Source organism: Engraulis encrasicolus, chromosome 21, assembly GCF_034702125.1.
Source record: "Engraulis encrasicolus isolate BLACKSEA-1 chromosome 21, IST_EnEncr_1.0, whole genome shotgun sequence".
NCBI lineage: Eukaryota > Metazoa > Chordata > Actinopteri > Clupeiformes > Engraulidae > Engraulis > Engraulis encrasicolus.
In genome coordinates, this window is record NC_085877.1 from 16,228,560 (window position 1) to 16,243,815 (window position 15,256).

The 15,256-nt window shown below is 49.4% G+C and overlaps 1 protein-coding gene across 1 annotated transcript in view; it reads left to right on the forward strand.

Moving 5' to 3' along the window:
* The first annotated feature begins 3,662 nt into the window (after positions 1-3,662).
* The window catches only part of mn1b (meningioma 1b), a 44,725-nt gene continuing 33,131 nt past the window's right edge, over positions 3,663-15,256 (forward strand). Inside the window, exon 1 of the mRNA XM_063186280.1 lies at positions 3,663-8,983. Coding sequence (XP_063042350.1) covers positions 5,017-8,983 — 3,967 coding nt within the window. The 5' untranslated portion in view covers positions 3,663-5,016. The remainder of the gene's footprint in view (positions 8,984-15,256) is intronic.

Here is a 15,256-nt window from a genome sequence, read left to right on the forward strand (position 1 = left end):
GAAAAAATAATTAAGCCCAATCTGTTTTCTCTCTTTCAATACCCTAGAAGTGTGTGTGTGTGTGTGTGTGTGTGTGTGTGTGTGTGTGTGTGTGTGTGTGTGTGTGTGTGTGTGTGTGTGTGTGTGTGTGTGAGAGAGAGAGAGAGAGGGAGAGAGAGAGAGAGAGAGAGAGAGAGAGAGAGAGAGAGAGAGAGAGAGAGAGAGAGAGAGAGAGAGAGAGAGAGAGAGAAAGTGTCTACAAAATGTAAAATGAAAGATGAATGCAAAAGACTATTTCAATGAAAGATGTGGCTGATACTTTGACAGTTTCACTACATCCTGCAAATATTTTGCCTTCAAACCTTCCTCCACACACACACACGCACACACACGGGCACACACGGGCACACACACACAGGCACAGGCTTTAGCATCGCCCACCATCCAGTTCTCTACAACAATGGAACACTTTACTTGTCTGTCACCCTATACGGAACCACGGTGCCTAAGAAGACGACACTAGCAGCCAGTTTGATGTGCCTTTTCTTGCCTTTGGATAGACCATCTCTCTTTGTCCGTAACTCTCTCCTTGGTGCTGTCATTGTTCCTGTGTTTTTATAAAAAGGCCTAAATTCCTTCTTCACCCTGTTATGCACAGTTCTGTTGACCTATACAGTAGATTTGGGAACAGAAAAGATTGCATGCATGATTTTTTTTTTCTCCGTGACAGGCTTGTACTGACTCAAAATAGTTTTCTGCAGAATGTCACTGTGCACAATGCAAATGTCTACATCTAAGCAAGGCCATACTGTATCTTGTCCATCTCTTGTGTAGCCTACCCATAGTAGCCTATTCATCTTCAAGTGATTCACAACCTTCCTCCTGCTGCCCACTGCCAGTAGACTAAACTCTCTCTCTCTCTCTCTCTCTCTCTCTCTCTCTCTCTCTCTCTCTCTCTCTCTCTCTCTCTCTCTCCACCCCGCGAATAGACTAATGCAAGTCGTTTAAGCACCCAGGGATCACCGTGCTATTGCTTTACTGTCATCAATCTGTCTGGTCGCTAAACAGTGGCTGATATCCGATATGTAACCTAGTTGTGCAATTTGTAGGTAGACGGCAGACCTCAGTTGTCCTCTGGCACCCCCGATTGAGACTGAAAGCACACCCCGTATGAATGACTCTAAACGACTTGATTTATCATATTTGTGGTGAAAAGAAAACTGTGAGATTGATTGACTGTTGCGGTTTCAGGAGACTCTCCACACCACGTCGGGGCTGCGTTTGGAGAGGCGTAAATCTTTGGTTCCGCACCAACTGGGTGAATTTTTGAAGGCACATTTTACCCTTGCGTCGCTAGATGGCAGTGTGTCTATTCCATACCGAGTTTCCAGGGCTGACAGATTCCCATGTCTTCTTTGACGAGTCTCACAGGAATTGGATTTAATAGCCGTAGCACCACGGAATAAAAAGTACTTGAGCAAGAACATTTCATTCACTGCTCGCTGTCCCAAATCCACACTCGCCCTAGTGTGCGCTTAAAAGTGCATTGGGGAAAATCTGTAAAAGGTTTTCCGGGTGGACGCTGGTATTACTGAAATCTCTGCTGAAAGGCGCGGGTCAAATGATGAATCTAGGCCCGAGCAGCAAGCATAATGCAAGATAGCCCGCAATTCCTTTCCACCAACAACACAGACTCATTCTAAGTTCAAAAAGGGAGCGAACGGTAATTTAGTCGGCTGTGCGCCTTGCTAATGGTAATTCGGGTCTCTCCACCTCTCGTAAGTTTTTGATTTTGGACTACCTTAGCTTGTCTTTGGGCAAATTTGGAATTCTGTGCGGTAATTAAATATTGATTTATTTTCAGTTCGTTATCAAGCAGGACTAACCTCTTCGCCTGTGTCAAGATTCCACGTCTCCACTCGATTCTGGAGAAATCAGTTCGGACAGAAGAAACTTGACTCTGAATTTTAAGGCACGGCGCACGGTCTGTAACGACGGGTGGACCTCTCTCTCTCTCTCTCTCTCTCTCTCTCTCTCTCTCTCTCTCTCTCTCTCTCTCTCTCTCTCTCTCTCTCTCTCTCTCTCTCTCTCTCTCTCTCACACACACACACACACACTCACACACACACACACACACACACACACACACACACACACACACACACACACACACACACACACACACACACACACACACACACACACACACAGCAAACACCGGAGCTTTTCATGTGGAACCATAACAATTAATTGCCGAGGCCTACTAGACCTAATCACACAATCACAAAAGCTTAGGCCTACATTCTTGTAGGTTATCTACCTACTGTAAATATATTGTCAGAGAGACACGTTCCTCTCGTTGAATGGCCCTAAAGCTGTGCCAGTGTAAATAGACGTTCCGTAAGGATACAATTAAGAGACACTGACAAACACGAAACTAAACCGGTTTATGAGTTCTAGCTGGATTTAGTGAATAGTGACATTTGTGTGTAGCCTTATATAAATTCCATTTTAGTCTATGCGAGTGGAATAACATAGGCTAGTCATTCACATTTGGAGGCCGGTAAACTGTTGTATCAATTGACAGTCTGTGATCTGATCTAGGTTTCTCATTTCAATTAGGCTACTGCCAAACCAAAGATCACAAAATCTTCAATATTATTTTCCAAAAGTGGAATATAATCAAATTTCATTCATAGGCCATGCATATCTCTAAGGACTCGTCTGTTTGGATATGAGCAAACACATCCAAAAGACCAGTGAATCTTTTCCTCACAATCACAATGTCATTTCATACTGAAGAGCGGTCGTGGAAACGGTTGACAGCTAGGCCTGCATATTATCACTGTAGGCTATATCACCGCTATCGCCTTAGCTTGTATTGATACACTGGCTTATCACTTAATGACAGCCGTTAAATCAAAGACAGGGCCTTGGTCCGCCGAATAGAAACGGCTGTCAGTCTCATCAAGACGGGAAGCGGGTCTTAATTAAATATTTCCCAATTAAGAACTTATCCTCAGATAGCCTGCCGAAAACAACGCTCCAAATGTCCCTTCAGATAGCCCATGACCAACCCACCCTGTCAAAAAGACAATAGGACTTGAAACGAGTCTTCAGAATTTAATTTATAAGATAAACAGAATTATGGTAATGGGGAAATTGCCTCTGAAAAGACATGTTAATGTATGGTGAAAAAGTTTAACAATGCACACAGCAGGAGGCAATTGTGGTCCACATTTGTGTAAGCAAAGCCTTTTGTGGTGGGGGAATGACCAAAGACGAATAGAGAATTCATAGCGATTATATATTTTTTGTTTTTCAAAGTTAATAATCCTTACTTTTGAAGTTGAAGATGAAGCACGTTTGTATATTCAACTCCATCTGAAGTTTAAGCGTGCTATTGACGTGTATAATCACATATTCTGCTGTCCCTGTTTCTATCTTTGTAAAATAATAGCCTAAACAAGCAGTGAGTCCTGGTCGAATAAAAACATTAGCGCGTAAAGGTACCAAGAAATAAGCAACCCACCTGACGTGGTTTGGAATCCTTGGGATGGCGCACAACACCAAATACATTTAAGTCTTTTTTTACAGATAGCTCTCTGTCTATTCGGCCCCTATTCTATGTGTAGCATGTCCCTGGACTACCTTAAACTATGGCTCCTCCCTCGACGCCGCAGCTTCGGCGCTGATTGGTCGTGGCCTTGGAAGGAATTGGTTGCAGAAATGCAAAACTTGTTGCTGGTTCCCTGAAACGCGCTCGCCTCACGCTGCGCCGAGCGCCAGACAAGAGTATGTGATCTATCAACGAATCGCTTCCAGCTGGAATAGACCAGCCTCGACTCTGGTGTAGAAGGAGCCACTGGAAGAGGACACACACGTACTGTGCGCGTACGTGTGCGAGTGTGCCTTGTTGTGCGCACGAAAAGAAAAAGGCTTTGCGCGTAGTGTCGGCATAGGAGAAATCTTAGTTTTCTTTCTTTCTTTTTTCTTTTTCTGCAAAGTGAAGTAGTTGCTCTGAAAATGGTAAAGCGCGAGAGGACTGTGCTGTCAAGCGGCACTGTACTGGCGGAGTTCGGGTAGTGCGTGCCCTGAACCTCGGCCGGAGCTCGAGGACAAGGTCGCGCACAAGGCTCTGGTATTATTTCATGTCACACGGAGCGGTGTTCTCCTCTCGTCGCCTGCACGAGTAGTCTACCCTCAGCAATATCCGGATTTTGCGGCTGATCAAGCACACCATTACGGCGACAATTTAATGGACTGCATAAGAGAACCTTCCGGAAACCATTGGCGCGTAGCCGTGGAGTTTTTAATCGGGAGTTGACCTTACCAAATTCAGCTGTAAATTGTTTTTTTCTCTGGACAATATCAGCGTGAAAGTGTAGGACACCATCACCATGGATTTTTAATGCAGATTTGAGATCCCTCGTCCCGGGACATTTTGCCAGGAGGTGGATTTTTTTTGCAGGCAAATGGCTACTCTCAAGTCAACAACAGTAAACTAAAGACACATTCAACTTTTGTTTGAGACTTGGAATCTGGGATTCTTGGAATACGCCTTTTAACGGCATCGCCGTTTTGAGAAGTCTATTGTGAATTTGGCATAAATGTAAATGGACTCGAAGGAACAAGCGCACGTTTAAATTTCTCAAAATATTATTTTTTTATTCCAAGGACAAGGACATTTTCCCTTCGGCGTTTTCGCACGACTATACCTGAAAGGGTGAGGGAAATTCTAGTATGGTGTTCTGTATCAACTTTTTGTGGTGAGTTCCCGTACATTTAGTATTTTTTGCTTTACATTTTTTGAGTGCAATACAATGGATTTTTGACACGCCACAGCACCCTTTACCCAACTGTTTCGCGCTTTTGTGCGACTCACCCCGTTTTATTTTTTTTTTTTATCTTTTTAGGAATATAAGTAAATATTTTCTTTAAGAAAGGGGGCGAGAATAGTGGACTATAGGGGCGAAGGCAGGTTTCTGCCTCGGGGGCAGACTGCTGGCTGTCATGCAGGATTGATAGTGGAGTAGTATGTTTGGACTTGAACAGTTTGGTCCACAAATAAATACCAGACGCGTCGTCGGAGAAAAAAACAACAGTTCGAATCAGTCAAGAAGAAGCAGCATGAGTGCCCATTATAAGAGTCCCGGTTTTCACGCGGGAGCTCCGCCGCCCGGCGCGGTGGAACCAGGCATTGGGCAGCTCAACGAGCCCCCTATGCTCGGCATGAACATGAACATTAACGGGGAGTATACTGGCGGCGGGTTTCATCCTCGTGGCCATTCGGAGATGCACGCCGGTGGTCTACAGCAGCAGCAGCAGCAGCAAGCGCCCATGCACGGATTTTTCAACAACCAGCAACCTCATAGTCACGGACACTCACACGGCCACCAGACTCATCCGCACCAACATCAACACGCGCATTTTGGGGGCAGCTTCAACGGGCCAGAGCAGGGGTCGTCCTGTTTACACGGCGGTAGAATGATGGGTTATGGTGGAGGCATGGGTCCCCAGCAGGGCTTTGCCGAGGGGTTCGACCCCCTCGCCGAGGGCCAGGCTGGGGAGGGCTTCCCCCAGCAACAGCAACAGAGGCCCGGCTCCATGCCTGACTTCCAGCACCACGGACCCTCCAGCGGGAACCACCCTGTCCCCGCTCCCTGTCTCCCCCTGGACCAGTCACCCAACCGGGCGGCCTCTTTCCACGGCCTGCCCTCCTCCTCCTCCTCCTCATCTGAGGGTCACGGCCTGGAGGCCCGACGCCTGCCCCCACAGGGTGGCGTGGAAGGTCTGGACTACAACTTCAACCCCAGTGGTGAGCCCCCCTCCGGCCACTTCGACGTGTCCGTCTTCTCCCCGTCGGAGACCGGAGAGTCCCAGCTGCCCCACTTTGCCGGCGGGGCAGCGGGCAGGCAGGGGGCGGCCAATTTCTCCGGGAACCCGGCGCTGTCGCGGGGCACCCCGGGGATGCAGGCCCCCCCCATCTCAAAGGGACACCCCCAGGGCCCCCAGCAGCAGCAGCAGCAGCCCCAGCCGGGAGGAGGAGGGGTGTTCTTCGAGCGCTTCGGCAACGGCAGAAAAATGCCCGTGGGGATGGAAGCGGGGGTGGGGGCCAGGCACACCCTCATGCAGCAGCAGCAGCAGGCCCTGCTGGGCAGGCAAAACTCCCTTCCCAGGCCCCCCCAGCCCGACGCGGCCAACCCAGGCATGCAGGACGGCGGAGGGGGCATGATGCCCGGCCAGCACAACCAATTCGAATACCCCATCCACAGACTGGAGAACAGGGGCATGCACCCGTACGGGGACCCCATGTTCGGCATGCAGCAGCAGCCCCAGCCCCCCAACCAGCGGCTGCAACACTTCGACTCACCCTACCTGAACGTGGCTAAGAGGCCGCGCTTCGAGTTCCCGGGCGCGGGTCCCCACCACGGAGACGGCTGCGGCAGCTGGGCCGGAGGTCCCGGGGGCGGTCCGGGCAACATGCACAACCCGGCGGCCGCCATGGACAACCACCTCTCCCCGTCCGCCTACCCAGGCCTACCGGGGGAGTTCACCCCTCCCGTGACCGACGGCTTCCCCCCGGGACCCCCCTTGCAGCACCCGGGCCACGAGCAAGCACCCCCCACGCTCCAGCAGCAGCACCGTCAGAACGCAGCCATGATGATCAAGCAGATGGCCTCGCGCAGCCAGCAGCAGCGCATGCGGGGCCAGCCCAACCTGCAGCAGCTGGGCCACCACGGCCCGGACGTCGTGCCACCCCAGGGCCCCATGGGCGTCCACGGCGGGCCCATGTCCCAGCCGGGTTTCGTCGACAGGGAGAATGGAGGAGGGCGCATGGTGAACTTCGGCGATGCGCAGAACCCGCACATGGCTCAGGAGAGTGCCTGGTTCGCCGGGCCGCACCCTGCGCCCGGCGACATGATGGCCAGGAGGATGGGAGGCCCCGGCGCCGGAGAGGCCGGGTCACATGACCTTCAGCCCAACGGCATGATGTTCCGGCCCGGACCCGGCGGCGTCAACGTGAACGGCATGGGCATGCAGGATCCCATGAGGATGCCCGGCGAGGGTCACCTGCAGCCCTTACACTCGCCCAGCCTCCACTCGCAGTTTGGGGCCAACATGGGCGGCCTCGCGCAAATGCAGTCGCCCGGCGGAGGCCTGTCCAACGCAGCGGCCGAGCGACGACCCGGTGACTTCGGCGGCATGGGCGGCGGACCCGGGGCGGGCTTCCCGTACGGCGCCGGCCCGAACCGGCAAGGCCCGCCGCAGCCCGGGCCACACGGCAACCCGCAGGGTGGCGGCGGCATGAGCACGTCCCCGGGCGGCGGCTACTCGTCACAGTCGGACGTCGCCTTCCCGCCAGGCCCGGGCCAGCGGGGGCCGTCGTCTGTCAGCAAGCTGGGCGCGCTCTCGCTGGGCACGTTCAGCAAGTCCAGCAGCAAGGACAGCGTGTTCGGCCAAAGCTGCCTGGCGGCCCTCTCCACGGCCTGCCAGAACATGATCGCCAGCCTGGGCGCCCCCAACCTCAACGTCACCTTCAACAAGAAGAGCCAGGGCGGCGGCGGAGGCGGCGAGGGCAAGCGCAAGCTGAGCCAGACGGGCGAGGAGGTGAACAGCGGGCCTGGCGGAGGGGGTGGCGGCGGCACGGCGAACGGGAACGCCGGACCGGACTACTTCCCCTCGGGCGGCGGCGGTGGTCAAGCCTCGCAACCGGGCAACGGCACAGGGCCCGGCAACGGCAACAACAATGGCAAGCCCAACAACGGCGGACAGAACCAGAATCAAAACCACACGCCGGTGCAGGGGGAAGCCAGCGCCCTCTCCCCAAACTACAACATGGACGCTACCCCGTGCAGTGAGGCGGCAGCGGGGAAGGCGGCGGCAACAGGGAGCGGGAGAGGGAGGGGGAGGAGGAAAAGGGACAGCGGCCACGTGAGCCCTGCCATGTTTTTCTCCTCCGACAGCGGCAACCCTGTTGTGAGTCCGGGCCAGCCGGCACCCCCACCGGCCGGCCTTGGGGAGAGGGGCATGGGAGGGGGAGGGAGCGGAGGAGGAGGAGGAGGAGGAGGAGGAGGGGGAGGGGGTGGGGGAACGCCTCATCACGAGAAGGCCCTGACGTCGTCGTCGCCCCCCTGGGCTAAAGGTGGCGACCTGATGCTGGGCGGCGGGGAGCAGGCGGACCTCATGTCCTCGCTGGACAGCGGCATCCAGAGCGTGGTCTCCAAGTCGGACGGCTGCTCGCCGCACGTGGACTTCCCCGATGACCATCACTACGGCAACGAGGACGAGGTGTCGTCCAGCTCCGACGCCGCCAAGGCCGGCAGCGGCCGGAGCCCCAGTTTCGGGGGCTCCCCGAAACTGTCACAGCGGGGGGACGGCGGCAGCAGCAACGGTGCACTGATGATTGGACAGAAGGGACAGAGCAGCCTAGCCATGGCTAACCACACTACCTCGACCACGTCGGACGGATACGGACACGGACTTGGTGGCACTGGGGGCGGAGGGGTCAACGGGGGTCACCACCATCCCCACAATCCCCCCGGCACGCCGGGCATGGAGCAGCAGGTACGGACGCCCTCCTCCTCCACCTCCGGCACCTCCCCTGGAGGAGGCCAGGACGAGATCCACCCTCTGGAGATCTTGCAGGCCCAAATCCAGCTGCAGCGCCAGCAGTTCAGCATCTCCGAGGACCAGCCCCTGGCCATGAAAAATGGCGGCGGCGGCCCTGGTAAAAAGGGTGGTGGCGTCCCCACCACGGACTGTATCGGGCAGAACGGGGATATGGACCTTTCCGGGTGCAGCCCGGACGCGGCCAGCCTCAAAGGCGGCATGGGCACTATTGACCTGGACACGCTGATGGCGGAGCAGCACGCCACCTGGTATGTGCCTGACGACAAGGCCCTGCTGGAGGGCACAGAGGAGGGCAGTAAGGCCCTGACCCCGCCAACGCCGCCGGCAGCACCGTGGGAAAAGACAAAGGGCCAGAGCAACATGAAAGAAGGTACCAACAATTTCTTTCTCGATGTTACGCTGTGCCATGTCTCTTACGTGAAAGATGTTCAGTGAATGTTTGTTTGTATTTTTTGGCAGACTAGTTGTGAGAAGGGTGTTGTTTTTTGTTCTGTTTTTGTTTTGGTTTGTTTTTTTTCTTCTGGGAAAAGAAAAAAAATATTGAGACTTTGGGTGGAAAGAGTGTGTTTAAACAAAAAGTATGCTTCCTCCATGGTTTAGGTGGCAGGAAAATATATTCCTTATTCAGTCATTTAGTCATTGTACACATACAGTACACAACTCATACACTCTCACACAACCACATTCACATGCACACATGCACTTCTCTTTTGAATGCCTTTGTGTTCTTCTCAACTCTTCATTTTTTTGCTAACTTGTATGCTGAGTATAAACTTGTGACATATTTGACACTCCTTGTTGATTTTTGTGTCTCTTTGTGTTGAAACGCTAGACTATGCAGTGCAGTACTTTCCTGTTTTCAAGCACAAGGTTTATTTATTCACAATAAATATGTAATTGTTAACAGTGAGATTGTCATACAAATCATAATAGGCCCATGCGTATATTGTAAAAGGGTCTGGAATGCAATTTATGTCGGATGTTTTTGTGAAGGGGGGGAAAGCAAATGTAATAATGTAAATTGTTTGACGGTGTGTTGGAATTTCTAAATAAATAGCCGGAAATTGTTGATACTGAAGTCTTGGAGAGCTTAAACTTTTTTTGTCTGGTATGGATTTTTCAGCCTTGCGTGGTAATGCTATTCAGGGAGTGTATAGAAGTCGCTGTGGTGGAAAAAAAGAAGTCAAGTACACACATTTAATGTAGTTTTAAAGGCTTAACAAGTTACATGACTCGAACATTTGTCTAAGGATTTAGTCTATTTTCTGGGTTTAAGTCCGCATGAAACCGCAGAGAAAGGCTTCAAAGCGGCAGCCAAGGAAAAAGTAAACATTTCCTGTGGTTCTTTATCTCGGTTTTCAGGGCGAACAACGGCCCTGCGAAGATTAATCGCGTTTTGAGGAGATGCGTTTTCACAGCGGGGTTTCCTCTTTCCTCTATCTGTTTGTTTATGTTATTATCATTAGATAATCTGATTGAGGGAGAGTGGATGTGGATTGATTTGTAGATTTTACACGGGCTTTTAGTTTTGGTTTTGAACAAACTTGGACACTTTTTAAATAGCCTAAAAAAAGACAGGCCTATTTTGTGACCTAATTTCTGATGCATATAATAATAATAATAATAATAATAATAATAATAATAAAAATAATAATAATATAGCAACAACAACACCGAAACAGCAATAATAGGTCTAATAATAATAAATATGCATAAATTGCATAAGATTACGCATAGCCAACATGTTTTTTTTTCAGAAATGTACACTTGAGTTCTTAGGCTTATACTTTTGGCTTATAATTTCAAAATTCCTAGTTTTTATTCTTGTCTTTTTAAAATGGATGATAGATTTCAAAGGACTTTGTATGGAGAAGTTATATAGATAGCTTCAACCACGGAGTGGATTGTTGTTTTTAACCACGGTAAATGCAATCCATCCTCTCCTCTGTGTGTGTGGTGGAGGTTCAGCAGCCTTCATGGCTACACACACGGCCAGACCGAGCAACAGACTCTGTCAGCCCATAGCTCTGATCAACTGAACATGGCGCGCTCTCTGTTTCTGTAAGTCAATTTCTGTTATTGTAACAGCTGTAATTATCAGTCCCAATGCGTGACTTCTCTCATCCATTTAGATCTGAGATCATTAAGACAAACATCACTTTTTGAAGCATATTCCACAGAGTGCTGACCTACACTTATAAACAATATAATACATATTTGATGCCTTCTTGACTTGTGCGTCTGAGGCGAGGATGGACAACGTGGGCAATTCGTCTTAGCTGAGCGGTTTGAAAAACGACTGGCTGCCACTGTTGCTCATTAGGCTGCTCTAAATCATTTTAAAGCCGTGATTGCGTCGCAGGCCTTGCCGCTATGCTATCACATTAATCCATTCTGGTGGAACGACTAGGCTATAGGCCACCATGGCAGTCCTATATACATAGCCTCAAATACATAAAACATTGAAACATATACAATTATTATTATTATTATTATTATTATTATTATTATTATTATTATTATTATTATTATTATTGCATTGCACGTCTTAAAACTTGTGTTGAGCAACACAGTTTAACCAAGACCCCTTTATATCTTGGAAAATATATTTTTAAATGAAAGTCGTCATTGTCTTTGTCCGGTAAGTCAGTTAGACGGTTTCTTCTATTTCCCCCTCGTTCTTTGTCTGTAACCGTCCATCGTGTAGCTATGCCTAAATGCAGGCCAAACCCCTTTTACAATGTGCCCCGAACCCAAGACAAGTCAGTCTCCCTCTTTTGCGAGTGAAAATGGCTGTGTCTGTGTATGAAACGGGAACCGTCTCTCTCTCTCTCTCTCTCTCTCTCTCCTTCTCCTTCTCTCTCCTCGGCGGGACACGCATAATTGAATCGCCACGGCCAGGGAGCGCTTTCACGCGCGTCAATAGGTAGCCCCCGGTGCGCATTCATTCGCTGTCCTTTTGTTCCGTCGAACTGCGGGAGAGGAGAGGGCGGGGGGCACGGCCGTCGGTGGAAAGGCGCATCACGAGTCAGGGCACATTGTTTAATATTCAGCGCAGTCAACTACACCAACATTTCTGCCGTGGCTTTATTGTATTGTGTCGGGCTCCCCCCCAATATAGCGCAACCAAATAGATTTGTTGCGCGTCTGCGATGGTAACGTCAAGAAAGAAAAAAAGGCATTGCATTCTGCCTGCCTGTTTTCTCCTCAGCCTGCTTGTGTCACTCTGTCTCCCTCCTCCTCCCCCTCTATAACCTTCTCTCTCTCTCTCTCTCTATCTCTCTCTCTCTCTCGCTCCTGTCCACTCTACTCCTCTCCCTTCCTGGTTTCAAAGACCCTAAACGCACGTCGCTGGGGTGCGATCGATAGCTAGTTAGCACAAATCACTGGTCTTGACACATTTTCATTTGAGGACCGTAGACAGCGAAGGCGCGCGAGAGGCAAGCTCCTGCTGCCTCCGACTTATGAAATGGCATCTGATATATTACTACTAGTAGGTACACAAAACGAGACACAGGTCGCATAAATTCAGAAACACATCCAAGTTTCTTGTTTTCATTTATTGTTATAAGGCATATCGTTCATACATGTTCTTATACACCAAAATGTGATTTTGAATCATATATTTTTTTGCAACTTGCAAATGCACATTAAATATTTTCCTTCAATTTGTAAGTGCAGCTTTTTATTTGCATATTATTAAACACTGGCAGTGCTGTGGTTCTTTAAAAGCTGGAAAATTAGCAGTCCAAGCTCGCTTAAGATTTTAATGAAACACACAATCAATAAGCAGCAGACTTGCAAACAGATTTTTCAAACATGTGTGTTTTTGTGAAGGCTGCTTTGCCTGCCGACATTTGCGTTATTGGCATTACAACTGCTAATTACAATCATCTGTAGACAGTAATGTGCAATATTTTCCATGAATAAACAAGGCAGTAAAGTGAGCAAAATGTCTTTTTTTTACATATTGCTTTGAAGAAAAATATTGTAAATAGCTTTGGGTGAAGTTATGAACAAAGAACATAATATATCTGAACCTCAAAGAAAAATGCAGAGCTGTATTTTTTTTTCTTTGAGAATAAAGTATGTCCATATGTAGGCCGACTCCAAGTCTCTCTCTCTCTCTCTCTCTCTCTCTCTCTCTCTCTCTCTCTCTCTCTCTCTCTCTCTGGCAAGCATGCATGAACACACACACACACACACACACACACACACACACACACACACACACACACACACACACACACACACACACACACACACACACACACACACACACACAGCCCCTTGGAAAGCAAAGGGTTAAATGAGATGTAACTCAAGACATCCCAGGTGTAAATCTTTCTCCCCCTCCCTCTTATTCACCCCTCTTTCTCCTTCTCCCCCTATTCCCTCTCTCCCCAAAAATCCCTCTCTCCCTCCCTCTCCCTCTCTCTGTCCTTCTCTCTCCCACTCTTCCCCCCCCCCCCCACACACACACACTAAGTCAGCAGAAAACTCTTCACCATAGTCACAGCCCAAACTTCCAAAAAACAAACAAAAACCCCCAGAAAAACAAAACCAAAAAAAGAGAAGAAAAAAAGAAAGAAAGAAAAAAAAACCCAGAAAGATTAGCAGCACACTCCTTGACAGTTTTTCAGGAGGAGAGATGCACTCGTAATTGCTCCTCGGCAAAGCAATTGCATCATTATATTTTTCCTCCCTTTTTTTAAACTTGTCAAGACTCAGCCTGCCTTCCCTGCTCGCTCTCTCGCCTTCTCCTCTCCCTCCCCTCCTCTTTCCGCACTCCTTTCCCCTCTCCGTTCTCTTCCCCAAGTGTTTATTGTATAAGGTGTTCGCTGGAACTAAATGTACTTATAGTCCTAATGACTATAATTGTGTGGCATTATGCCGATTAGCAAACATTCTTCCCTGGCAAAGTGTGTAGTTAAAGCACTGCTGGTGCGGCGCTTCCAGGCATGTCAGCCTGTCGGCGGTGACATTTTCCTATTTGCTTTTTCCCCCCTCCTTCTTGTTTGTGTCAACTTGCTGCTGCAGTTTCCAATCGTGCGGATTAATTATTTTTGTAGGAACACTAAGGGTATTGTTTTTTTCTTTTCTGCGTTTTAAATTAATGTCAGTTTTAATAGCTGGTAGCCACTGGTTACATGGACATCTTTCTCTCTCTCTCTCTCTCTCTCTCTCTCTCTCTCTCTCTCTCTCTCTCTCTCTCTCTCTCTCTCTCTCTCTCTCTCTCTCTCTCTCTCTCTCTCTCCAAATCGGCATTTGACACCTGTTTCCATGGTGACTTGTTTTCTTTTTTTCTCTCTCTCTGTCCTTCTTTTTTCTTTATTAATTTTGTGCCATTTAATGGCGGCGGCACTGTTGGCTTGGCTCTAAGCGAGGCGTTGCTAGTATCACCCCCTGATACCTTTGGCCCTAATCACTGATGTCAGGCCAGTTTCTGGCTCCGTGCTCCTCGTGCTCCTCCTCCTGCAGCCCCTCGCCACTGGGAAAGCAAACACGCCATCTGACCTGGAGGCAGCTGCTCCATAGCCCCCCAAGAGCCCGTGTTGCTCCAGTGCTCTGTCTCCCTGTCCTCTCTTCCTCTTTCTGCTTATTTCTCCCTCTCTCTCTCTCTCTCTCTCTCTCTCTCTCTCTCTCTCTCTCTCTCTCTCTCTCTCTCTCTCTCTCTCCCTCGCTGCTTCCGGCTCTCCATCTCTCCATCTCCATCTCCCTAGTTTTCTGTTACTGTTGTGTTTTTTTTATTTAGGATGAAGCCATGCACAAATGTTCTATCTATCTATCTATCTATCTATCTATCTATCTATCTATCTATCTATCTATCTATCTATCTATCTATCTATCTATCTATCTATCTATCTATCTATCTATCTATCTATCTATCTATCTATCTATCTATCTGGTAGGGCTCTGCAGCTATGGGGGACCTCGGGATGTGGCTGTATATTCTCTCTCTCTCTCTCTCTCTCTCTCTCTCTCTCTCTCTCTCTCTCTCTCTCTCTCTCTCTCTCTCTCTCTCTCTCTCTCTCTCTCTCTCTCTCTCTTGCCAGTGGGCGGTGTAGCATCTGCGGCTAAAAATGGGGAAAAAATTGCATTTTGGCGGGGGGTTTTCCTGTAAACGTATGGCCATAGAAATCAATAGAGTTTAGTTCAAATTGGGAGGGATTTAGTGCTTCTATGCTGGTTTTGAGCATTGTTTGCGCTGGACATCGTCAGTCTGATCTGGCAACCCTGGTGGTGTGGGTGCTTGTTTGGGGGTTGTGTCTACAGTCACAGGTTAGTGTGAGTGTTGGGCCGGTGTTTGCTGTGTCTATGTGGCATCTGTAGCCATTTGAGAGGTAGAGATGTGTACCTAAAGGGTGGTGCTGCGATGGTGCTGTCAGTGATGTGTGAGTCTGCAGTCATGGGAGAGTCGAAGTGCTGGGTTGGGTCTGTGTCTGTGTCTATGTCTGTGTCTGTGTCTGTGTCTGTGTCTGTGTCTGTGTCTGTGTCTGTGTCTGTGCCTGTGTCTGTGCCTGTATCTGTGGCAAGTTGACAGGGCAGACTAGGGGGCCCCACCTGCCAGGGGGGGGCCCGATTGGACGAAATGAGGGTTAGGAATCAATAACTGTAAAATTTTGACAACATGTGGTATTGG